Source organism: Antrostomus carolinensis, unplaced genomic scaffold (assembly GCF_000700745.2).
Source record: "Antrostomus carolinensis isolate BGI_N321 unplaced genomic scaffold, ASM70074v2 scaffold9592, whole genome shotgun sequence".
Classification (NCBI taxonomy): Eukaryota; Metazoa; Chordata; class Aves; order Caprimulgiformes; family Caprimulgidae; genus Antrostomus; species Antrostomus carolinensis.
This window is the reverse complement of record NW_010300165.1, coordinates 51,803-78,085: the sequence shown is the minus strand read 5'-3', so window position 1 is coordinate 78,085 and position 26,283 is coordinate 51,803. Positions and strand designations below refer to the sequence as shown.

Genomic DNA, 26,283 nt, shown 5'->3' with positions numbered 1-26,283 from the left:
ATGACTCTTCCTAGGGAAAAGAAAAAGGGAACTGCAATGACCTTAAGGTCTCAATAAAAAAAACCTGTAAAACTATGCACAACAAGTATTTACCATCTAAAGATTAGGAAATATCAAGGCAAGTAGTTCAAAATATCGAGCATTTCAGTATACAAAATTATAATAGAATAAAATAAGTTTAAAATTTTTAAAACTAACGAAAAATCAAACAATTTTTGTTTGATTTGTTTAATTGGCTTTACTATAACAGGCATCATCACAGTAGAACTGCATTTTAAAAAAAATGGAAAAAAACCTATGTTAAACAGCATGTCAAATCAGTACAAAGAAAGGAAATCCTAATCTCTCCTCCACTCAGTCACCATAAACATATTACAGATTTCCAAAGTGAAGGTGTATGAACTTCACGTGTCAAGCTCCATATACACCACACAGCAAATACTAATTAACTGTGTTAAAACAGTGTTTGAGAAAGCAAGAAATATCAGAAGACCAAGGAAACTCTGAGTTCAGGCTGCCACATATCTTTAACTTGGCCTTGACTTTGCAGAACATATGGTAGTTAAGATCACCCACAGCTGAGAAACCTTTTTATAGAACAAACTGTAGCGCACTGACACAAAAGAGAAAGCAATGCCCTTGTTAAAGTTTTACTTTACAACTGCTATTTACTTCTGACCTTAAGGTGTTAAATGATGGCATCTTGATTAAATAGTCAAAGAAATAGAGTTCATGCTACAATAAATTATACAAAATATGGTATTGAACACTTCACAGACTTCTTTTTGAAGAGATGCTTCTCTCATGTCTGTCTCCCAAGTTCACAGCTAAACTGTCTAACCTGAGAATTTCACAACCTGAACCCACAGGCCAGTTTAAAGGGACTCTTAAAACCTATGCCCAATTTCGTTCTAAATCACACCCAGGTGTTAGTGAGAAAGAGCTATACCTGAATAATGAAAGAATCATAACGACAGTGTAAACTCAAAAGCTTTACCAGAAGAACTAAATGTGATTGCCCTAAACACTGAGATCTTCACTTTACTGCAACTCCTTCACCACTTAGCAAATGTACTAGAGTGAGATAAATAGTCAAAACAAGGCTTGAACGTAAAGCATGAGGCTGTTATCGTATTCGCCCGCCGAAGTGTGTGTGCTAGGCTAGCCCATCATAGCTAGGCAGGCATTGATTTAGAACTGGTAGATGAGGCCAGGGAGGCCAGTGGTTCTCCTCACCATGCCTTGCCACTGGAGTCCCTCCCAAACAAGTGAGCAAGTCCTCATGATCTTCCAGGTTAAACTTCAAGGAATTTGAGAGATCTATAAAGATTTTCTTTTAAATATCTGCCTCCCTCTACAGCAGGATTGTTGGGCACACATAAACACATCTCTGTGAATCTCCATAAAATTAATTTCATTCCTCCTTCCCTCTCCTCCTCACTAAGGGCTGAGATCACAGAATCACAGAATGGCAGGGGTTGGAAGGGACCTCTGGAGATCATCTAGTCCAACACTCCTGCTAAAGCAGATTCACCTAGAGTAGGTTGCACAGGATCACATCGAGGAGGGTTTTGAGTATCTCTAGAGAATATTTACAACCTCCCTGGGCAGTCAGTTCCAGTGCTCTGTCACCCTCACAGTAAAGAAGTTTTAACTCATCTTCAGATGGAACTTCTTGTGCACCAGTCGGTGCCCGCTGCCCCTTGTCCTGTCGCTTGGCACCACTGAAAAGAGTCTGGCCCCATCCTCTTGACACCCGCCCTTTAGGTATTTATAAGCATTCATAACATCTCCCCTCAATCTTTTCTTCTCCAGGTGAAACAGACCCAGGTCTCTCAAACTTTCCTCATAAGAGAGATGCTCCAGTCCCATAATCATCATTCTAGCCCTCCGCTGGACTCTCTCCAGTAGTTTATTGTCTTTCTTAAACTGAGGAGCCCAGAAATGGACACAGTATTCCAGATGTGGCCTCACCAGGGCAGAGTAGAGTGGGAGGATCACCTCCCTTGAGCTGCTGGTCACACTCTTCTTAATGCACCCCAGAATACCATTGGCCTTCTTGGACACAGGGGCACACTGTTGACTCATGGCCAACTGGTCATCCACCAGTACTCCCAGGTTCTTCTCTGCAGCCAACCCCCAACCTGTACTGGTGCCTGGGGTCATTAATCCCCAGGTGCAGGACCCTACACTTGCCTGTGTTGAACTTCATTAGGTTCCCTTCCGCCCAACTCTCCAGCCTGTCCAGGTCTGGCTGAACAGCAGCACAGCCTTCTGGTGTATCAGTTACTCCTCCCAGTCTTGTATCATCAGCAAACTTGTTGAGGATACACTGTGTTCCTTCATCCAGGTCACTGATTAATAAGCTGAACACGACTGGAGCCAGTATTGACGCCTGGGGAACACTGCTAGCTACAGTCTTCCAACTAAACTGTGTTGCTGATCACAACCCTCTGAGCTCTGCCAATTGGCCAGTTCTGAATCCACCTCACTGTCTACTCATCTAACCCACACTTCCTAAGCTTACCTATGAGGACGTTATGGGAGACAGTGTCAAAAGCCTTGCCGAAGTTGAGGTAGACAACATTCACTGCTCTCCCCTTTTACCCAGCCAGTCATGCCATCACAGAAGGCTATCAGATTGGTCAAGCATGACTTAACCTTGGTGAATTCATATTGACCACTCCTGATAACCTTTTCCTCCAGATGCTGCTAGGGTGAAGAACACATTTGTGCAAATAACTCAGCCAAGTCAGAAGCAGTGCACCCAACTGAAAGGAAGGAAAAACTTTGCAGACAGAATGCATTTTAAGTTCTCAAAACAAAATGGAAAGTAACAATAAATCATTGAGGAGGGATGTTATTTTTAATACTATTTTTTTAATATACACATTGTTTGAGAGTTACTAGGAGACTTCAAAAATAACTAACAATTTTACAGATTTCATCTTTGCTGTGTTTGAATGAATTGGTTATTCCTTTGAATTCATTCTTTATTGACATTTACTTGATGGGGATTTTTACTGACTTATTTAATAAGGTTTTCAAAAGAGCTGCCTGATTAACAACAAATGGATGCTTAAATGACACAATAATGGCAGTACTCTTTGATAGGAATATTTCTATAAATCATATTTCAACTTGCTTTCTATGAGGAACTGCATAAAGAAGTCAGACAAAAAATTCAGTCCTACAAAGTGAAACAGAAAATATAAAGTAGGTATGTGTATGGAGCACATAGTGATTAAACTGATGAATTAAAGAGAAAATTAAAGTTGTAGCAACGCATTTCTTATTATGAAATTTATTTTGACTATCACATTATAAGGAAATGTATTTTAAATACATATATTTAGGCAAATTAGTTATTTATTATTGCAGATCCAGTAAAATTCACAACTAAAGAAATTTCAAGTAAAAATAAGACTGACAGTTAAAGCTGAACATTTTTTAACTTGAATTCAAATACAAATTTAGCTTTGAATAGCTTTTGGAATTAGATAATTAACAAGCTACATTTCTGAAACTAAATGGGCAGTTCCAGCTGTTATTTTACAATTAGTTTCCACTGAGGGTTTTAAATTAATAACTGCTGCAATAGCCTCAAACATACCAATGTTAATTAGGAGTGGTGTTTCCATGTAATGCTATCCATATATACGAATATTTTATTGGGTAAAAGGACTATGTAGACTTTTTTTTTAATCTCTCTACTAAAGATAGAAGAAGAGAGAAATGTAAAGCAGGAAAAGACTTTACTTCCAAGCTCTGTCTCCCAGAGAGAGATAGAGGATTCTTATGGAAGATAAAGTCTACTTATAAACAGTCCTTATGCTAAAAAAAGCATGGATTCAAGTACAATAGCAAAGAACATTATTTAGAAGTTATTTAATATGAGTATTTTGATTCAAACCCCAATTCAACAATTAATAAAGCTAAATATTATTAAACAAACAAAAAAGAGATTCCATATTCAAATTAAACGTAGAATCTTATTGCTTTTGTTTTTTTTTTTTGTTTGTTTTTTTTTTTTTAAAAAAAGACAGTCATATCTTGAGGAATAAAACCAGCCTGATCTCAAATCTGAAAAATCAGAAAATAAATTACAGGAACAAGTTTAAAATATTCATCGTTACATTTTTTTGTTGTAACATAGGAAGAACAAAACTGAAAATGGTGGTAGCATAACCCTGATTGACAACTTTTATGTAATAAAAGAAATACTCTCCTTGAAATACTATAATTTATTTTCTGTAAAAGTTATTTTCACATATAACATTACCTCTGCAGTTTTAAACATTTTGAAATGAAAGAAAAACTGCAATAGAGGTTTTATGATGTACTGTAACTTTTAGTTTTTTTAATTCTCTATACATATGCACATTTTAAGGACCTGCTCACATTTCTGTCAAAAACTACGTATGCATACATTTTTTTACTTATTATCTTTGTTGCCTTGATTAAAAGAAAAATAAAGAAACACAGGTCAGTATTAGCTAATTCCTTATTTGCCTACCAAATAAACTCCGATGAAGTACTCAGAAAAATAAAGTAAAATGGAAAATAAGTTTTATACAGTTTTATCCTTTATAAAGTAATCAACTCTTAAAAGGAAATTAATTCATTAGGTGTGTATTCTAGCAAACATTTAGCTATCTTAATACTAAACTTCTATGCAAAAAAAGATTTTTTAAATCTGTTAACTGATTTGAAAAGGAAAACAAAGAATTAACCTTTTTGCTCATACTACAGTTATAGAAAATCCAGGCTTTTTGCAACAATAGTTTAAAGATACAGTTTTGTGAATATAAATATGTCCCAAAGCAATTTAATATTGAACAAATAATATTTCTGAAGAGAAGGTGCTTATAGATGTGGGTGCTGTTGAAAAGTTTTGAAAAGCATTTGATTTTCCAAACCACATTTGAAAGAAAAAACAGATTTCTACACAGACTGCTGGCTATGTATGTGGTTCTTGCATAAACTCCTTCCATCATTCTTTCCTTCTCCTCAGTCCAGCACTATCAGCACAGACATACAAAATTGTTTATTACTCCTTTTTTTTGAACTGAGGGATTTTTGTTAACCAATTGTTGGCATTACATGATTATTACAAGCATGTTCTAGATGAAGGTCCTTGAAATGAAGATAAGTAGCAGAAATTTAAAAGAAAAACAACATTATTTTGTTATTTGTAAATGTTTAAGAATTAAAACCTGTGGAAAACAGTAAACTACCTAGCAGATTAGATACATTTATAATAAAATTATTTGTATTGCTGAAAAATATAAAGAAAAAATTCAAAGTAATTCACAGACACCTTTGGATTAAACTCTTTACATAGATTTTTTTTTTTTTTTTTCCCTGGGAGGGGGCTGGTGTTTAAAGAATTTACATTCACAAATTGAAAACAGTCTAAGGACAGCTTTATGCTTTGATCTATGAAAGATCTACACATGAAAATGACCATGGAACATTCAGACCTGGACTATTAAGCTTTGATGTATGACATGAATGAAATCCTTGGATCTCAGAAATGATGAATCCAGAGCGTGGACAACAATTAGATTCTTTATTGACGAAGCTGAGGAAAGCTTGTGATTCTGTTTGCCTAAACTTCCAGAATTTGTTAGTTTACTAGTATTTATTCTGGTCTTCATAAGCAAGGATTTTTCACAATAGCCTCCAAACAGCCTGTATTCAATATGCTCCTTGTTAGTAATTTCATTTTTATCTTAATAATACTTTACCTCAAAGTTATTTTACTCTGTCCATTCATGCATACTCACTAAAATTCTATTAATTAATTTTTCACAACAGAGTTTGCTAAAAACAACCATGTTGTGAATAATTAGCAATTATCTATATAATCAAGCAGGCAATTTGCACGATATTTGGCATAATAGGGCCCTTATCCCAACACAGAAGTAGAACTAAATATCATTTAAATTTCAAATCTGTGCTGCTTCATATTTAAGCAGAGCCATGCATCTACTTCCTCTTATTCTTCAGTCAGAGAAACAGAATTGCTGGGTCTTGTGATTAAGTTTTCTCAGCCATTTTCCTATTGACACTAGCCAGTTCTGCTGGTAGCTTAGCACAACTAGTGCTATTTATTGTTATAAACCCCCAACATACTTTTAAAAAAAAAAAAAAAATCAGTCCTTTTTATGTCATGTTTCCACTGACTAAAAGTGTTCAAGGATTCCAGCTACACTCAGCTTAATAGTACTAAGCATTGTTTGTATATACAGGAAAATACTGTAGTAATCTAAAAAGGTGACAATTATCTCACAGAATGTGAGAATTATCTCACAGAATGTGAGATAATTGGGCAGAAAACTGGCTAAGATGATTACAGACACATTTGATTAGTTCCACTTCTTTAAAGTATTATAATTTATTCATGCTGATATTCTACATTAGCCACTGTTATTAAAAGAGAAAGAACTAAGGAAATGACAAAGGGAAAACATATGAAGATGCACAAAGAAGGAAATGTGGCTTTTCGAGCTACCCCAAGAGATGCTACTCTGTTTGCTGCAGCCATTTCCATGCGTGGAAAAGGATCTTCTGGCCTGGTGCTCTCAGAATTGCTTCATAGCAATCAGAAGTTTGATTCTTTTGACAAGTGATTATCAAACAGATCTAAATAATCTGCTAATTTTCTTGTCTGGAGAAAGACTTGAGTAACTTGATCTAAATTGCTTTGAGATGAACTACAGAAGTCCCTTCCAAATGAAATTATTCCATGCTTCCCTTGGATTTTTGTAACAGAATCAGCCACATAACTGCTTTTAGTGCTCTCCACATAAAAACATATATTTAAGTTTTCAGAGAAGTGCTCACCACTAATAACTCTTAACTGATGTTCTCCCAGGCGAACAAAGCATTGCTACAAACACCACAACTGTCTCTGTACAGTTGGCATATGGTTAAATTCTTAATTTCATTATACTAACACTATAGCATAAGTGTACCTTTGATATTGAGTACCAAAGAATCCATAGACAAGAGAGGTTTACGAAGATCTTGAGGAAAAAAAAAAATCAGTTGGAATTTTTATCTTACTAAACACCAGCCTGCCAAACAAGAGTGAGCCCAGGACTGAGAAATGCCATTTTCAGCCTCCAAAGAGATGCTTGTTCTTTTCCTATAGTTGTATTATAAATTTTCCCTCTGATGTGATTTCTCTGATATCAGATAACCAGCTGACTTTCACTCCATCAGGGCATTAACATGATTTCCCTATCTTAGCACTTCTCCTCCCCAAAACTGCTAGACATTTCTCTGTTTTGTCAAACGTATTTGACCATTCATTTGGCCACTTCAAAAGTTCTAACATACACAGCATGATCGCACAAGCCAAGAAATTACCACATCAATTGTTTTTCTGCAGCTTGCTGAGTTGTCTCCAAGCGGCAGTGCCCCCAGTCCCAGGTTTACCATGATCAAGTAGTTAAAACCCTCAAAAATGTGGTTCTCTCCTTCCCTGCTTAGCAGAAACTTCATTTACTCTGACTATGTGACTCCTTCACAGTTTTAATTAACTGCTCTTCCCTCTCTCTAGCCAGGCTAGGCAGCTGCCTCACTTGTATCCTTATCCAAAGTCTCTTTTATTCATCTCCTTGATCCTGTCCCAAGGCCTTCTGGTATCTGCAAGAGTTCTGATTCACAGAACTGTCAGTTTCTTGATGCCAACATACAATTCTCGTCATATTGGCTGAAGACAAGCACACCTCAGCTGGTGTTTAAGAATCAGAAATTTGTGAGAAATCATTAAAACAAACCAAGTCCTAGGATTTAGTAGGGGGGGAATAAATTGAAAAGGAGAAATTGTCTTTTACTGTGACCACATTAAAATGTGTCACTGCACTTTTTTCAGGAGCCCTGTATATACTGTTATGGCACATGCATCTGTGTTTACCATGTGCATTAATGGTCTAAACTAAATTAGTTCATTTTCTACTGAAGGAAATCGTTATTTTTAGACTAATTTTTATATGATATAAGAAAAGTGAAGTTACTATGCCAATACATTTCTTTCCAACTTCCAATGATCACCTGAAAAAATATTTGTGCACAAACTTTTGGGGCACATTATTTTTCCAACATTCCATTTTCAGCTTAGTTCTCCCTCCAAGTTAAGCCAGTAAGCTATTTTTCTTACAACACAGATGGAGTCACTTCAGCTTACAGGCCAGAAGTGGCCCGGTCTATTCAGTATGACCTGCAGCCATACCAGCTTTACCTTTTTTCACACACTGGCATTCTGTTAATGATAAATGAGCACATTCAGTTTTTCATGTATAAATTTCTGGGACAAATTGAAAAGATATTTGGAAATTCAATTCAGCCTTTAGCCATGAAAAAGTTTCTCAGCCTTTCCTAAAAGAACAGTTTCTAAATGAGAAGCAAAAGTTCTTCTTTCTCATGAAACACTACAAAAGTGACATTAATTGCATGTGGTTGTAGTTCAGACCTAAACAGAAGACTGTTCAAACCAAAGTGACACCACAAATTAAGTTTCTATCCCCGTTCCAGAAATATTGTAAAGACAGTGGTTCAGACAATGATTTATTTTCTTTTATTCTATTAAAAGCAGCAGCAGCAGCAAATTAGAGGAGAAGAAAGGTTGGAAAGAGACAGAAGATGACATGTTGGGATTATTAGAATGTTGTAGCAGCTAATTCTTCAGTAATCAACAGGCTGCTGTAATTTTTTTTTTTTTTTTTAGTCTCTTAAGCTGAATATACTACTTGTACCTCTGTTGATATTTACTAAGAAATCTTTCAGCAAAAAACATGAGTTACACATTGTGTGGGTTTGCTCATTTTACTACTTGATTTGTAAGCATTCTATACAAGCTCCAGCTACACATTTTTGCTATCTGGTACCATCTACTATAGGCAGGTTAAAAAGGGCAAACATTGTGTAAGTTAAGAAATCTCGTATTTGGAGAAACAAATACTAACATCAGGCCGATGTGTTAAAAATATCCCACTGTTTTTTGGGTTTTTTTTTTCCCCCTTGAAAACAGACTGTGTGTATCCTGCCCTAACAATACAAAAACCTTTGTATTATATTTTCCAAAGAAAAACTGACAAATGGTGAAATTAACTCCACTCAACTCCACTGGTCTAACCGCAGTGACTGCCATCTAAGAAAAGGAAGGGCTATCTTCAACTAGGCTTCTGTAACTACAGTGTGTTCTGGATCAAAGAATACATAATTAGAAAATGCATCTACTTAGACACTAAACTGGAATCTTAGTATTTTTAATTAAAAAAAAAATTATTTATATTGCTCAAAAGCATTGAAGCTTGCTTAAACAGATCAAAATAGTAACTCTCATCCCAAAGTCAAAAGACCACCCACTACCAACTTCAATATTGTCTCATAAAACTCTGCAAAGTAACTTGACACTCAGTCTCAACGTATTTTAAAAACACTAAAGCTAGTATAATTGGATGATTAAAGGAACTAAGATAAGACTGAGTCATTTGACAGCTGCTGAGAAATTAGAAGAATGGTCACTGAAGCAGTTAGAGGAAATTACTGAAAATGGCAGACATTTCTCAGAAAAAGACAGAGGAAGCATGATGCGAGACTGGTCGCAAAGAAACCAGTGACAGTCAGATGAGAGATGTCTGTGGCTCAGTGCTTATTTCTACCTTACACATTTGGTGTCTTGATTTCTAAAGGAGGAGTGAAGCATATCCTAACTGTATAAAGCTAGGAAAACCAAATATACACCGCACAAATCTAGAATATTTATCTATATAAGACCCAGAGACATGTAATGCAAAAGGGCAACAGAATCTTTAAGCAATTGAGTAACTTCTGGTTTGAAAAGCACAGAATTTCTGCATTTCAGGTAAAGCCACAGATGCAAAGATATCAGACTCAAAAATGTAAACTGGCACAGCTTCATTGATTTTTGATATCAACTGCATCCCTCCCATTGCTTACTCACTGATTTGTAACGTGCACATAAGGAACACTCCACAGTTCCCCAAGGTGACAGAAATTATCTTACAGAAATTGGAACTTGCAGATTCCACTTTAGGGGATTTTTCTGGTAAATTTTTGGTTGTTGTGATAAGTGTAGAACCTACATTTGGTTCTGCAGCTCTCTAAGCAGATATCACACGGGAGTCTCCTTGGACAGAGAGGGCAGAAGCAGGAAAAGTCTGTACAAATGTTGGGAATGTCTCTTTTATCTGTGGGCACACTGAGAGTTGGATTAGGTCCTGCCACCCAAAGCTGTTGCTGGTGCCAGGCTGTAAGATTTTTTCCACGAAAGCTCCATAATACAATAGATAAAATGCTCATTTAACAAACAAACAAACAAACCAACCAAACCACCCTCTCAAAAAAAAAAAACCCAACAAAAAACCCAACACTCCCCCTCCTCGCCCCCCAAAATCCCCTACTATAGCTAAGCATAAAAGCAAAAACACTAATTTAAGTATTTCCACATGAAAATATGAAGAAATAGTCTCTCTTACAGCTTCTAAGTGATCAGAAGAGAAACTGGAGATATTTCATGGTCTCCTAAAAACTCTAGTCTTGACAAAAAGTAAAACTTGCTGTCATTTTCTAGGCAGTAAATGTTTTACTGCTGGGAAAAGATTTTGATGTTTGTAATTTCTATTGAAGAGCACTATGAAGTAGTTAAAAATATTGCCACATCTGAAAAACAGACCAACGGGAAGTATAAGACACTTGTTCATCTGTATTTCTGTGACTTTTCTCACTTGGTATTATTTGCAACCATACTTTCATGTCTGGCAACAGTGCCAACTCTACTAAGGATCATATATTACTTTTATCATGTTGATTACATATGTTCACCAGTTTTGCTGCCTATATATGATTACTGTGGTTTGCACATACTTAGTGACACAATCCAGAGCATGACATTTTCACAGAAAATGTGTTTACTGGGAAAGAGCTCCTTAGAAGTTTGTGTTCCTTTCAGCTTTGATCTACATGACATCAAGAATCCTACAGTTTGAATATATGTTTACCATTTAAATTATTAAGATCTATCTCCTTCACACTATATGGCTACTGAGCACTTTGGTAGTCACGAAAAATTTCCTTTTCTCTTAGGTGAACTTAGTAGTAGCTGAATAAAAGAAAGCCTCTTAAAATGTTCTCATCTGTGAGCTTAAGCTTCGTAATGACTTGACATTTAAATTCTGTTATTCATCAGCACTTCACAGAAGAACTTGATTTGTCTAAATGGATTTGAAAGCCCACAAGTGAAGAAAATCAGAAAAACCTGGTTTTGCGTATCAAAAGACTGTATGTGAAAAGTATTTTTACAGGCTGCACGTACACATTTTATTGATCAATTAACTTCTTCCAAAATGAATTTTTCTGAGACCATATATGAAAACCCAAACCCCTCCTACAACACTTACTGATAAATGTCTTTTCTGAGCACAGCTCTACTAAGAGGGTTGTCAGCCTGAGGAGCCATAGAGACAGATCCAATCTTGAGAACCAAAGTGTCTTCTTTAATTGCTGGATTAGTTGTAGCTAGGAGGAAGAAAATATGTATTTGATTAAAAGTCAAATGCATATAGCAGAAACACTGAAAAACTATTGTTTAAAAAAATCTAAATTAGAATGTCTGTTAATGATTCAGTTCTGCTCAGGAGCAACAACTAATGCAAAAAGAAGCCATAAAATCAATAGCACTGTTGTGATATATAGGACAAAAGTATTGTCATTTAATTTCCCCACAGAGTTTTTTCACACAACTAAATGCTGGTCTGTGACTTCTCATCATCTCTGATTTTTTTATTTATTTTTGTTGTTGTTGTTCAAAATTATGTTGATCCCACAGACTTCTTTGTGATCTGCCTGTTTCTCCAAAAATTATCTGCTAAAATATCAGCAAGTAAAGCACTGTGACTAATGCATCCTTTTTAATATGGGCATAGGTTCTTTAGATGTAAAACACTGAAGGATATTACAATGTAACCATCCTAGTAGCATTTGGTATGGGTTCCAGCACACATGAAAAGTTCAAACACAAGGACTGAAACAAGAGAATCTGAAATCCGACACATATACAAAGAACAAGATGCAGCACTGGACAGTAAATTCCACATCAATAACAAAATTACTCCAAGAAGTAAAATCTATGCTTTCCACTTCATCTCCATCATATTTAAATTTCAGCCACATGTACAAATTCTTAGTTTTATAAAGCAGTGATCATACCAGACTGAAAAATCAAAGTTCTGCCCAGAAAAAAACAGCACCACATTTCTTGCAGTAAACAAACTCTGTGAAGTTTCCTTAGAGGAAAAGACTGAGTCTACTGCATCTGCTTCTAGGCAGGCACAAACATACACAAAACATTTGGATAAGCTTCTGCTCAGAAGACTCCATAGTAACTAGGAAGCTCCTGAGAACATGTTAGGCAAGCTCAGAGAGTTCATCATTTGAAGTGAAATGGTTCACTGCAACACCAGCATGATATATAACAAGAATGGAATGACATCATACTTGGTCTCATGTCCAAGGAAATTCTGCAAGACTATCACATATGAGTTCTGACAACAAAATGAAAGTAGCAGAATAGAGTCTAAATATTTTACTGAAGAATGAAATGCTCGGTGTGGAAAGAACCAGCAAAATCTATGAGCTTGAAAAATGGTTTCCCCAGACATGTTGATGTCTTGGTGAGTAAGACATCATGCTTTGTAGCTATAAACATACATAAGTGCATTTTTAAACAGATATACTAAATCAAAGAATTCACAAAAATTCTAATATCATATTCTGAAACAACTGTAGGGGATACATGCAGCAGAGCTGTTACACAAGTTCTGACACACAACTAAATTAGAACACAAGGGATTTACTTAAAAGAACCTCATCTATTTAAAAAGCAAAGTCAAATCCTTTAGTCCCCAGAGCAGAGCAAAACCATATACAGATAGTTTGGTTGCCAGAACTAAGGTAGAAAAGTTGAGCTGACTAAATCAGAAACTGCATTTTTCAACTTCTAGATAAAAGAATGAGTAAGGCATTGTACTAAGTATTAGAATTTCTGCCACTGTACACTTAATGTGTTGGATTTTTTTTTTCCTGATACGCACATAAGAAAAAGGAGTGAAGGTATTAAATATACTTTAGATTGTAATTACAACTTAATTAGGTGGCAAATGCCTTATTCTGAGAAGTGGTTCTTAATAAAATATACCTTAGGCTAAGAATTTTAATTTGTCTGACATTTAGCAAAGGAAAATAAACACAGGACTACTCATTACAGCCTCTATTATGTAAGCATTTTAGGATTTTTTTTCTAGGCTAGGCATGGTTCTTTTGTGTACAGATTCTTGTAGGTCAAGAAATTAAGTCAATCTTAAAGCAGAAAGAATTACAGGCATTAATTTTTTCAGCTGGTTTTTAATGAGTGGTAATCTGAATCACTATTTAGGATGATGAATTCATATCTCCATTCATTAACCCATTAATTCTCCCATTAGCTTTTCAATATATATATTTGAAAATTTTAGGGGGGGGGGGGGAAGTCTACACTACACTGTGTAAGTACAATCTAGGAAAAACTTACAGACCCAATTGCAATAATGTTGTTCACCATCTGACTTGTTTTTACCCCCTCACATCAGTCTTCTCCCTGAGCTAAAAACATTATGCTCTTTTAATCCCTCCCTGTAAGACTTCTTCTCCAGCACTTAATTAACATTTGTGGTGCGTTTCAGCACCAGCTCCGCTTTTATCAATGCTCGCTTTTCAGAACAGAAAGCAATCTGGACGTGATACTCCATCACCTGCCATACGCAGAAGTAGAGCTACCTCCCTTAGCTCTTTTCACTAAGTCCACTGTGACCCTTAAGCTGTTTTCAGCCACTGTCTCTCCAGTCCTGAAGATATAGTCTGCATAAATTATTTCCGTGATATATAATTTTAGCTTTAGAAGACTTAGTATCTACAAGAAGTAATGTATGACCTATAGAGTCCTTAACATTATCTGCTTCAGAAAATTCTTTGCAACATACACTGATGCTAGCAGCAATGGTTTTATATTTACTTTCAGATTATTAAATACCAATTTCACTTGTTATTCTCAATTGACAACTTTGGGAATGTTTGACAACTTTTAGGTTTGTTTGTTTTTCTCTAGACTTCTAGTTAGACATTTTTAATTCATTTAACATTTTCACAGATATTGTATGGGGTTGTATTTAAATTAGAATACCGTGAGACACACCTTACAAAAGTCTAAGCATATCAAATCTTTCCAAACGTTTTATTAAATAAGAATTGAAACCATAACGAAGAATGGAAATCAGATGTGTTTAACAAGACTAATTTTCCATAAAACCATATTTATTATAGTGTAACAAATATGTAATTAATTATTAACTGAATCCTGTAATACAGTTTTTCCTTTACATTCTCTGAGGGACAGCAATAAAACTACCTGTCTTAATTTTATTTGAACATCACAGTTTTTATTTTATGAGACATACCTTCAGCTGTCTAAAACCTGTTCTTCCAAGGTGTGTTAAAAATTAGCCTCAGAAGACTAAGATCCCTGAGCACAAGTTACTCAGTCTGACTGATTTGAAACTGTTTAATAGTAAGCAAGGAGGATGTTACAGACCATATGTTATGGAAGACTTCAAAGTAGAGTCATGCACATGTGACAAGAATAGATCACTTCTACAAATGCAGGACATACGTTTATTCAGTATGCTGGCTTTTCTTTTTCACTATCAACAAATTTATCATGTCCTTTCTAGTGATTCCTGATATTTTGCTCCTAGTACATACTAAAAAAAGTTCCTATTGTCCTCAAACCAGCCAGATGTGGATTTTCCCTGTCTCTACCACTCCTTATAAGTTTTTTGCAATTTACAGTTTTTATTTATAGTGTTCTGCTATGCAGTAATTCTTGCTTCTATTTGTTAAATATTGGTTTTATATATTTAGTTCTCTTTATCACTAAGTAAGTGTGGGCTGTTGGCCAGAGCTTGAAATACCACCTGATTTATTAACAAATCAAACTCTAAGGTAAAGCAGCATTGCTTATTGTCTAGGATAGAAAGTTGCCCTCAAGTTCCCCACAAAAAGAAATGTTAATCTGGTGCTGCTGCAACAAACATGAAATTAAAATGTTATAAAATTGTGTGGCTGTGTTGATGCACGCGTGTATGTAAATTCCTCAGGAGAAAAACCATGATTGTGATTATTTCATAGTGTTTGTGTACAACAGTTCATTGTACAAGTTTGGTTTTGGACTGCCTGAATAAAGAATAGATTTGTATTTTTTTTTAACTCTACACTTAATGTCACAATTACATGTGCTTTTCTAGGGGAGGATAGTTTTGGTAGCTATCACTAGGTACAGGGTATGAACAGCGGACGATTGACTAGAAGAGAAACTGAGGTCATTGTTTTTCTATTTTTACTGCAGTGATCACAACTTGAAACACACAAATCTTACTCGATTAAAAATCTCTATTAATCAACAAACAACGAATGAGGTCTTATTGGGGCATATCTCCACAATACATAACGCTGCTGACCTAGCATACCAGTAATGTGGGTCACATTCAACTCTTACTCATTATTCTAATTTCTATTGTTCTTGAAGACAATAAGCAGTAGAAGAGAGAAGAGATTTATTTCACATTCAGAAACAGACGAGAGTTTGGAAAAATCTGGAGTGAAAGAAAAAATGAAAGGAGAATGCTACTGATTTTCATAATGATGATATTTCAGAATTTTCCAGTGGAAGAGAGTAGCTGGCTTTCTTATTAACGTAATAAAGCTAATCTTTAGCATTATTCTTTAAAAGTATACATAGTTTTTCTTCCTACATCCAGGCTTAACCATTGCAATTCTGTTATTTGCACGCATTTCCAAGCAAGGGATAATAACAAGACAAAGTTTTTTATAATTTCTTTTTAATAAACTATACAGCTACAGTACAAAAACATACTTTAAAAAAAATATTTCCTTGACAGCATGCCCTAGAACTCCCTTCCAACTAGAATCATCATTCTTTCTTGCCAACCCAACTGGTCTAATTTTATCTTCATGTGTTTTTAGCATTCCCAGTTGGAAAATTGTAGGGGATGCCGGTAAAAAAAAAAAAAAGGATCTAAGTAAATTCTCACTGTCTGCACTTCTTGCAATTAGGTTATGAGAAAAATCTAACGACAATACTCTTAGGATTACATTGTGCTATTGTATATAATGGTAAATGGTAAAAAAAACCCCTATACCTATAGGACTTTTATAAACATACCAGGATACTAGTAAAATACTTTTTTCTCTTTTTTCTTTTTTTTTTTTAATCTCTAGAAGAATTATTGGTAATGGAAGTAATTGCATTCCCATTAACTGTTACAAGGTGCAATTTTAACATCAGCATCTCTTTATTTAAAGATTGTAATAGGGATGTAAACATATTTTATGTACGAAGGGAAAACAAGTTCTTACAGAAAAAAGTATGATCCATAGATCAAATGGCTACTTACTGTTCTTTGTAAGAACAGCTTACGCTATTCACACCTCTGTAAATACCTGAAAGTCTCTTACATAAGAGAGTCTGAATAGCTTAAACTAAGATTTACTAAGTAAATTATAAACTATATAATCTCTTGGGCATCATTCACAAGGTACATTTTAATAACATTCTCAAAACTGAACTGTAATATCTACCAGCTTCACTACAGCATGGTTTTCCAGGTGCCACAAGAGCTAAGGCTCCCTGTTTACACTCCATCGCTGGAACAGGCATCTATGGGACTGAAGTGGTATCAGCATAATCAGAGCTGACACAAGAATCACCACTGCAGAACTGGGTTAAGTTCTCTTCCCACATTCTTGTCCTTTTTTTAATAAATAAATAAATAAATAAATAATATTTTAAATGCAAACTCTATAGGTACCGGGAAAGCAAAGATCAAATAAATACCTAAAAAAAACCTTTTCAGCAAATCTTTGGAGAATTAGCATGAATGCTAGATCTTTCCTAACTCTGACCCTTAAAACTGAAGGCCCTACCAATGGTCAGTGATTTAACTAAGTTACAGTACTTATCCACAATACTGAACAGCAAAAAATCTCTAACATGAAATATTGTACCTTCTGCAGTATGACGATCTTCCTCATTTTTGGGAAAGAAGACTCTTATTACACCAGTGTTGATATAAATCAGAGGCAAGTTGCGGGATGTTAGAGCATGAGTCCTCATAGGTTGGCCTGCTGATTTTCTTTTCTCCTTTTGACTCCGTGGCAACCTGGCTTGAAAAATGCTTGCAATCGCATTAAGCAAAGGAAAACAGAGGACCACATCAAAGGCCTGAGCAGACAGAAGGATCTCATGAAGAAAGTGAGGAGAACCATCAGTGTGACCTTCTGATAGCTTATGGAATGTTCTTCGCTCATTTCTTGATATCAGTTTGTGCCGGACATTTTTTGTCACAGCTTTAGTATAAGTGAGAGAAAGAAATCCATGTTGTTGGTGTGAGCCATCTAAAAGTTTTGCAGTTGTCTGTTTCAAGGAAAAAAAAAAAAATTACTGCAAAAAATGTACACATGAAATATCCATCAATTAACATATTCTCTGTTAGTTAGGATTTTTAGCGTTTTTTCGACTCATCATCTTTTAAGGTATTTTCTAATAGCTTTCCACTGTCTCTGAATAGCAGAAAAAATGTCTTTCATTTTTTTGAATGGACAATTTGTCCACAGTGTGTCCACACTTCACTATATTGTGTCAGCTAAAACTATGAATTGCTGAACATTTTTTTCTGTTCTGATTATTTATGTTGTATGAAATTCAAATCAAATCAGCCACCACCTCCATCCCCCCCAACCCCCCATATTCAGGAGTCTAAATTTAACAAAATTTTCTGGTAATTTTTCACAGATTTATATATTTTGATTTCTCATTCACTTTAGACATTTTAGAAGTAGATCTTACTCCCTTGCATTGTTCCTCCTGTATCTTCAAGCACCACAGGTACTAAAGTAATGCTTGGGTGCTGAGATAGCTTCACTCCATCTAAACATGGTTATATAAACCACCCATAGTCAACTTAATAATTTTGCCCTTATCACCCCTGAGTATTTAAAGAGAATAGCTGTACCACATGTTAAAGCACATCACCTAAATAAAGATATACTGCATTATACATTAGAAATAGCAGATTCCTTTACTTAGGACAGATTTCCTAGCTAAAGATTACAATTAGATGCTTAGCTCCCAGAAGATGTACAGAACAGTTTTCATATTTTCCTCAAAAGTCTTTCAGTCACACATTGCTAGTGATTGAAAAATGGAAAAATAATAACTAGGAAGACCATTATTTTAACAGTTTAATGAACATTTTGATAGAATTCTATAAGATTTTTTCATTACTAGCTTTAATTGTGAGCACAAACGAAAGCAACTAGATTTTGCAAGTAGTTGCTCCTTTCAGTATCTTAAATACAATTAAAAACAATTTAATGTAATTTAAACCTTTTTAATACAAGAACATCTCTTTCTTAATTAAACAGGATACATAGCCTAAATGCTGAACAAATGGAAGCTTTTATGATTAAGTGAACTAAAACAAATTAGTAAGTTAATTTCCTATAAGAACTGAAACAAACAGAACAAAAGAAAGTATTTACCAATCAATATTCACAATGAAAATAAATCAGACCACACAGAACTTCCACTAACATAAGAAGATTCTACATAGCCATACATTTGTGTAGATAAAGAGGCCAATGTCATAATATAGGAAGTCTTGCAAGGATAAACAGGCAAAGAAAAAAGGATATGAAATTGTTAATTGTTGCATTATATAAGAAGTGACTTTAAAAGGTTGCAGAAAGGTATACTGCAGTAATACAAAGTACTTAAATCCCTAAGAAGATACCAGAATCACAGGAACAAAATGCAGCGTTCAGTACTGGCTTTTACATATTTGGTTTCCAAACATTACTGTATGTGCTTGATGTCACATAGCTACTAAAAAATGACTGACTACTATTACTTAAGCATAAGAGAGAAATAACACAACTAATATGATCAATGTTTATTCAGTACAAAATAATTTAGATAAGAACAAAGTAATTTGAGAATTTTTTTTGTTTTTTACTCCAACTGGTATCTGTTAGTGGAAGTTCTGTCATAAAAATTTTTAAAAAGGTTCTTACAGAGGGAAAGAAGCCAGAGAAATTACTGAAAGGGTCCTGCTTGCTGATGGGTCGAACCAACAAAGTACGTCTGTTCAGCTTGTCAGTACAGGAAAGGAACACACCTCCATATTGCCCCAGAGACCAAGAATCTTCCCCAAGGCTTGAGGCAATGAATGAGGGATGGAAGAGGGGAAGACAAAAAGAAAAAAAAAAAAGAAAAAATTTTCTATAAACAAAAAAATTACATTAAACTTGCATGTTCCCATGTAACTGCAAGATAAAGTCTATGCCATATCTTTTCCTAAACAGCTGAAATTCAATCAGATCAAGCAAAGAACTGGTAAAAAAAAAAAAGTTAAATTTTATGTGAAAGGATAACCTACAGCAAGAGGTCAAGATACATGAGAATAAAACTATAGTAAAATCGTGCATACAGAAAAGGGACTTACCACTGTATTTTCAGCATTTTCAGCAGATAGCTTTATTAGAATGATGACAAGAACCAAGAAACTGTGAATGAATGGCTGTACTCAGACACATTATAAAACATAGTATTATTTAGGAAAAAAAAAATGAGCTATGAAGTATTAAAATGTGTTTTGTACTACAGTTCTTGTGATCATTCTTCTAAAAATATGTAAGAATAAAGAAAAATACATTGCTTAAGAAGATTTATTCAGGTAAGCACCTTAGTTTACTAAAGAAATCTCACCAACAGCTTTTCTCTGCATTGTAGAAATATTCCTTCAAAATGTCCTGACTGCCAGTCTCCCCCTGGCCTGGAAGACAGAATGTTCACCTTATCTGTTCTTTGTGTTTAGTTTTAGTCTACCAAGATTTAAAGATCAAGAAAGGTACTCTGAAAATATTATGAAATATAAATGAGAACATTAACAATTTTGTAAAGTGGAGCAAGTTTGGTTTTTTTTTTTTTCTCTTTAAAGCCTCTATATAATTTTAGCTAGACATTAACAATTTTGTAAAGTGGAGCAAGTTTTGTTTTGTTTTGTTTTGTTTTTCTATTTAAAGCCTCTATATAATTTTAGCTAACAAAAACACCTTGAAGTTGAAAAAGTTTCTAATGGACCATTAGGGTCCTAGGAATAAGCACCTTCTCTCAGGGTTCCCATAGAACCTGTGAACAAAGAAGCTTGTGAAGGGCACCTAGCTACTGGGATTCTAAAGCCTTTTAAAGCATCATGACCTGTTTTTAAAAGATTTTTAAAAATAAAAGTACAAATTTTGATTATCAAATATTACAATATGTACAAACAATAACTACATTTGTAACTTAGGTAAAAGAACAGGAATTCAAGGGGTTTTTTTAGACAGCTGGTCAGAAATAAAAGTCTCAGAAATGCTGGTAACATTGCTAAGTTGATACTAAATCCTCTTCCCACTGTACAAAGGGAACAATAAGTGTCCAATAAGACCATGCAGACATTGGTTCCTAAGTCAAAATGATGTGTACTCCTAAATATTTTTGTCATTTCAATGCCAAAAAATGTTCTGAAACTTTTAACTATTTTTTAACTCTCAGGGAGTAACACAACAACTATTTTATTTTCTCTTAACTTTTGTCTCCCATAACAGAATCTGCTGATCTGTAATGGCAAACACTAACCCAGCTGATCAAAGACTACATAGGTTCTCTCTCATTTTTGTCAAGACTAGTGTGTCCATAGAATCAGTCATAGAATACCAGGTTGCAAGGGACCTCAAGGATCATCTGGTCCAACCTTTCCTGGCAAAAGCATGGTCTAGACAAGATGGTCCAGCACCCTGTCCCTCTGAATCTTAAAAGATGGCCAATATGACCTAGAAGGTAGCACACGCAATCTCTCTACAGAACTATGTGTCCAGGTGCCAAATGAACACAGTCACTTTGGTGCAGCAAAGTATTCAACTAAAACTTGCTAAAGCTGCAAGACATATAGTAGGCCTAACTACCTACCTACCCTAAACGTACCTAATATTGATGATATACTGGTTGACATTAATTACTGAAATTTTACTCAGGTGTGTCTGCATGATATTATGCCATGTCCCACAGACACAGACGATCAGCTTAGTTCCCTGCATTATGGTGTTGCTAAGCCACAGCAATAGAAACAGTTTCATTTTTAGAAACTTCTTTTAAATATCTAAGAGTATGGTACCATACATCATTAAATATTGGCACCTGCTAACACATCATGAAGCAATATTTAAGGAATTTCCCATCCAAAAGTTCAACTAAAATTTTTGCCTAGTGGACCAACAGAGTAGTAAGTGTGAAAAAATGCTCTCCAGATTTGTAATTATTTCCATTGTATTTCTTTGGAATCAGATATAATTCTGAGAAAATCTAATTCTGATTTTTATTACTTTAAAAGTTAAAAACATTTCACTGAAATTGAACAATTATCTTAAATTCAAATTAAGACTTAAGGAAAAAAAAAACAAAAAACAACCACCTGCCTTTGTCTTTCAGCTTGAAATTAAAGCAGAATAACTCCCAGGAATTACCTGTTTCTGTAATGGTCAATATTGAAGCTTTCTATTTTACATTTGATTTTGGTATACACATCCTGCATATCCACTGAGGCACTGAGATCTTCTAATTCACTGACAACACAAACTTCTGCAATAGTCAAAGAAAATAAAAATTTTTAGTTATTAATCTGAAACTTGCAGGTTTTTAAGCAAGAAATATATCTGAGACACTACATTTTGTAAAGAGGATGAAGCTACTTCTATTTAGAGTTTTTTCATAAAGTGCTTTCTGATTCAAGTGTGACACAGATAAGAAACAGAAAACACCCTGGATTCCAGTCCGTTTATGTGTAGAGACGCTTATATATGGGGGTTTTAGTTGAGGTGTTCATAGTATAATTCCTGAAAAAAATGTAAAAAAATACTTGCCAAGATATTTACTCTTTACCAATACTCGGAATTTCTTTCTCTCATGTAATTAACTTTTTAAAATCAAAAGTTCAAGTTTATCTCTTTGAAAACTAGCTTTAAACATCAGCCTCCTTATTTTTTCACATCTCTATGAGGAACAATGTTAATTGCTAAGTAGCAGTGTTTCCTAACAAAATGTATTCTGAGTCCTGCAGTAGATTTATAGAATCCAAGTTCCTTTCAAACAATTACTGTCTGGATGACAATCCAATTTTAATCTCAAACTAAAAAAGAGAACTTGTGTACCACACGTATCTATCTTTTCAACACAGAAGTTGAGACTTCTACATTGAACATTTAATTTAATACAGATATTAAATGTCCTATGCCTTTAAGGATTATACTATGATGATTATGTTAAACATAAATTTGAAATTATCAATACAAAATTACATGTCTATACATGGACATACACAAAATATACTACTAAATCATATCAAAATTAAACATGATTACTTATAAGGCAATAAATGCAGCACTCTAAGTAAAATAACCAACTTATTTCAAATTTAATATAATAATCTTTCTACATGGAGAGTAAAGTTTATGCCAAAGAACAACAATGAATTCTGATTACATGCACTAACCTAACTACAGCTTGTCACTCTAGTTTAAATATAGATCCAATACATTACTTCTGCATTACAGTGTTTTTAATATGGTCAATGAATGCTCTGAATAGCTCATACTGTGCTGTAAAATTATGTATGGAATTTAAAATAGTATATTACAAAGAAAAAATGTTAAATACCTGTGCCATTATTTCTAGGATCGGGAGCAAACAATTTTACAGTAATTTTTGGCAACATCCACTGCATCCATAGGCTGACACGTCCACTTGAGACTCCGATATTACTTGTTGTTTGTTCCAATGTAATGGAGTCTGAGAATGGAGAATCATCACCACCCTGAAGAGAATCACCCTATGAAACAGATGTAACAGATAAGGGGAAAAAAGTATTACTTTTAACGGCTCCTCTTTTTTTTTAATTTCTTTTTCTGTCTAAGGCTGATGTAGATGCACAAACTATATAAATACAGACTCACCCATAGTATATGACAATTAAGTCACTTTTTTAACATAAGGAGAAAAAAAATAATTAAAAAAATAGATTTCCCTTTTCTTAGCTAGAAATAATAGACTTTGGCAAAGATTATATGGTAAAACTGTAAGGTTCCATGACGTAGTTCCACTTGGCATAGTGAGCCTTCCTCATTAACTCTACATAATGTAATACTATCATCAGTGCAAAAACACAGGTTGATAGGAATATTCTGAGATGCAATGGGAACAGAGATAAGCAGGCTTGTGGATATCTGAAAGGCAAAGGAAGAAAGAGTTGTTGGAGGTGCCAAACGAAGAGCCACCCAGTATGGTCGTAACACTTCTATAGCACAAACATTCTGGTTTTGTGCTGGTTGGTTGGTTTTTGTGGGGTTTTTTTCTCTTCTTCTATGTGCTTCCCTGTAACTGCTTGGGAAAATGACACAAAATAATAGCTTTTTGTAAGAACTGGAAATATTTTAGTTGCCACTTTTAAAATATTTCAGTTGTTTAAACAAGGGGTTGTCACTTGCGATATTCTTAAATATATGTTGACAAATGATCTTGTAGAAGCTTCTGTGCCATTAATAATCTACATTCATTCCCTAAAACATTAAGGGCTCAACAAAGAAGACAAAAAGGTTAATGTTTTTAGCAAAAGAACATGACAAATGAAAGCTAAATTGAAAATCTTGTTACGAGGGCTTGTCAGAGCCCTGCAGGCTGACAATCCTTGATAGCACAACTGAAATATTTACCAGGCAAGGACTTCATCTTGCTCCTCTGCTGGAACTTACTGCTTCCAAAGAGGAAAGGAAAAATGCAGACATATAATTACTCATCATGTCCTAGTGTTTACAGCCTATTAAACTGAATGCAATGGACACATAAGGACACATAAGTCACTAACGTCAACCAGGAGCCACTAAAAATCCACCAGCATCTTCACTTGCAATTCCACTAAGTGTTGCAAATTTTCTTCATTATTCAACCACAAAAGGAAAGGAACAAGCTATTGTCACTTTGATCCATTAAGACCAAGTTGTTTCTATGATTTACCGACCAATAAACACCTGAAATCTTAACTTTCATTGAAGGTTTGGGGGAATTAGGAATTGTAAATTATGATGAATGTGTTAGGGAATTTTGAGATTTATCTAATGACTAACTGAGAGGATTTCTACGGAAGACACCCTGGAACGGGTGACGGAGCACTGGAACAGGCTGCCCAGGGAGGTTGTGGAGTGTCCTTCTCTGGAGACATTCAAACCCCACCTGGATGCCTTTCTATGTGATCTCATTTAGGTTCTTGCTCTGGCACGGGGATTGGACTAGTTGATCTTTCGAGGTCCCTTCCAATCCCCAACATTCTGTGATTCTGTGATTTTGTAAACCAGACCTACACAGAAAGCATTATAGTTTGACTGAATCCATTTTAACTTGTCAGGCAAAAAATGACAGTGCTCTCACTTCAGCTTCAGATGTCCTAGAAAAAAATATTTTCAGTAGCAAAATTTTAAATCTGACAGTACTTGACTCATTGTACAATCCAAGACGGCAGAATGTGAGTATGGAAATTCTGTTAGCAATCTATTTTCTGGATGGGTAGAACTTATCCCAAACCAAATTACATCGTTCGTATGGAAGCATTTATGTTGGTAAGTCACATTTTCAATCAACTCAGGCCTACAGTTCAATTATAGGATTTCTATCATGTATATATGTTCTCTTATCACTGTAAGAGAAGACAAGAAGGTAGGTCAAAATCTTACAGAAATTTTGCACACAATCCATTATGAATTTGGGCTGATAGACACCAAATGGAGCAGCTGAAATTGTACTTTTAGAATTTATGCATAATGAAGAATATGATTACCTTTACCACTTTCTTTTTCAGATAAATACTGAAACACAGCTTCTGTTTCACACTTTCAGCTCTATGTCACTCAAATTAACATTTACTTTTTTTTTTTTTGTCCCAGCAAAACTCTTTGAGTTTCAACCCAGAGGAAAAACAAGTAACTCACCTTCAAGAGAACTAACAAAAGAGTAAGAAAGTAATGCAATATTGACAGTACGAACACCAGAAAAGGTGCAACCTATGGTAGCATCCTAAATATTAAAACTGGGTAATAAATTGGAATATATATTTATATATTTATTGGTCTATGACAGATTTTGTCTGTAATGTCTTTATTGTATATAAATCTAAATGTCTGATATAAAAAACCTTCTGTCTTTTAGAATCCTTTCTTCCCTGAAAGGTTCTTAATTGTCACCAAGTTGTCACTGTGCTTGAATCAATAACAACTAGCTTATAAATGAAAAGGGAGAAAGGATCTACTCGAGGGTAATTCAGCCACACACTATGCCTTCTTTCCCTTCCTGCTTCCTTCCCTGTCCTTTCTTTTCTGAGCATTCCTTCTCCATTATGTTCTCATTGAGCAAACTTCCTTACACCAAATCACTTGAAATCCATCTCCAAGCCATGGACTTAACATGACCCTCTTGCTTTTATAATACGTTTACTCTTCCTTCTCTGTTTATCTCTTACATTGTCTGAAAATTTAGATTATTAAATGTAGCAGGGCCTGTCTCCTGCTGTATATCTAAATTTAATGTCTATCACAATAGGAAATCTAGTTGGAGAAAACTCTGATAGTTCATTTCACTAAGATGCATCCAACTCCAAAGTAAGTGTGGCATAGTGGATATAGGCACCCAAACAGATGAAAAAATAAAGGGATGGTAGAACCTGCTAAATAACAAGTTTGGGCAGAGGTTAACTCCTTTCTGCCAAACTGTGACTCATATTTCCTATTTGCTTCCCCAGCAAAATCCTTCCTGCCTCTTGCCAGACCTTTTTCTCAAAACACTCCTATTTCTGAGTACTGTTTACTAACCATGCCTTTACAAGACACTTCCTTCTGTCTCATAAAGATCTCTACTCTCTGCAGTACTGCTTAATTGTTCTACAAGACGACACTGAGAGCAACATGGGAAGTAGGTATCTTTTCAGCACTGTAAGCAAAACTCAGTTTTGTTTCTTCAAGGATGCCAGTGCCTGCCTTTGGAACGGAAAAGTATGGGGAAGG

At 34.9% G+C, this 26,283-nt stretch overlaps 1 protein-coding gene across 1 annotated transcript in view; it reads right to left on the bottom strand.

Annotated features, from left to right (window-relative positions):
• Window positions 1-26,283, bottom strand: part of LOC104521128 (vacuolar protein sorting-associated protein 13B-like) — a gene marked incomplete at both ends in the record, with an annotated part of 97,764 nt that overhangs the window by 28,749 nt on the left and 42,732 nt on the right. Inside the window, 5 exons of the mRNA XM_010163034.1 lie at window positions 11,433-11,550; window positions 17,149-17,557; window positions 19,216-19,357; window positions 21,706-21,820; window positions 22,895-23,066. Coding sequence (XP_010161336.1) covers window positions 11,433-11,550; window positions 17,149-17,557; window positions 19,216-19,357; window positions 21,706-21,820; window positions 22,895-23,066 — 956 coding nt within the window. The remainder of the gene's footprint in view (window positions 1-11,432; window positions 11,551-17,148; window positions 17,558-19,215; window positions 19,358-21,705; window positions 21,821-22,894; window positions 23,067-26,283) is intronic.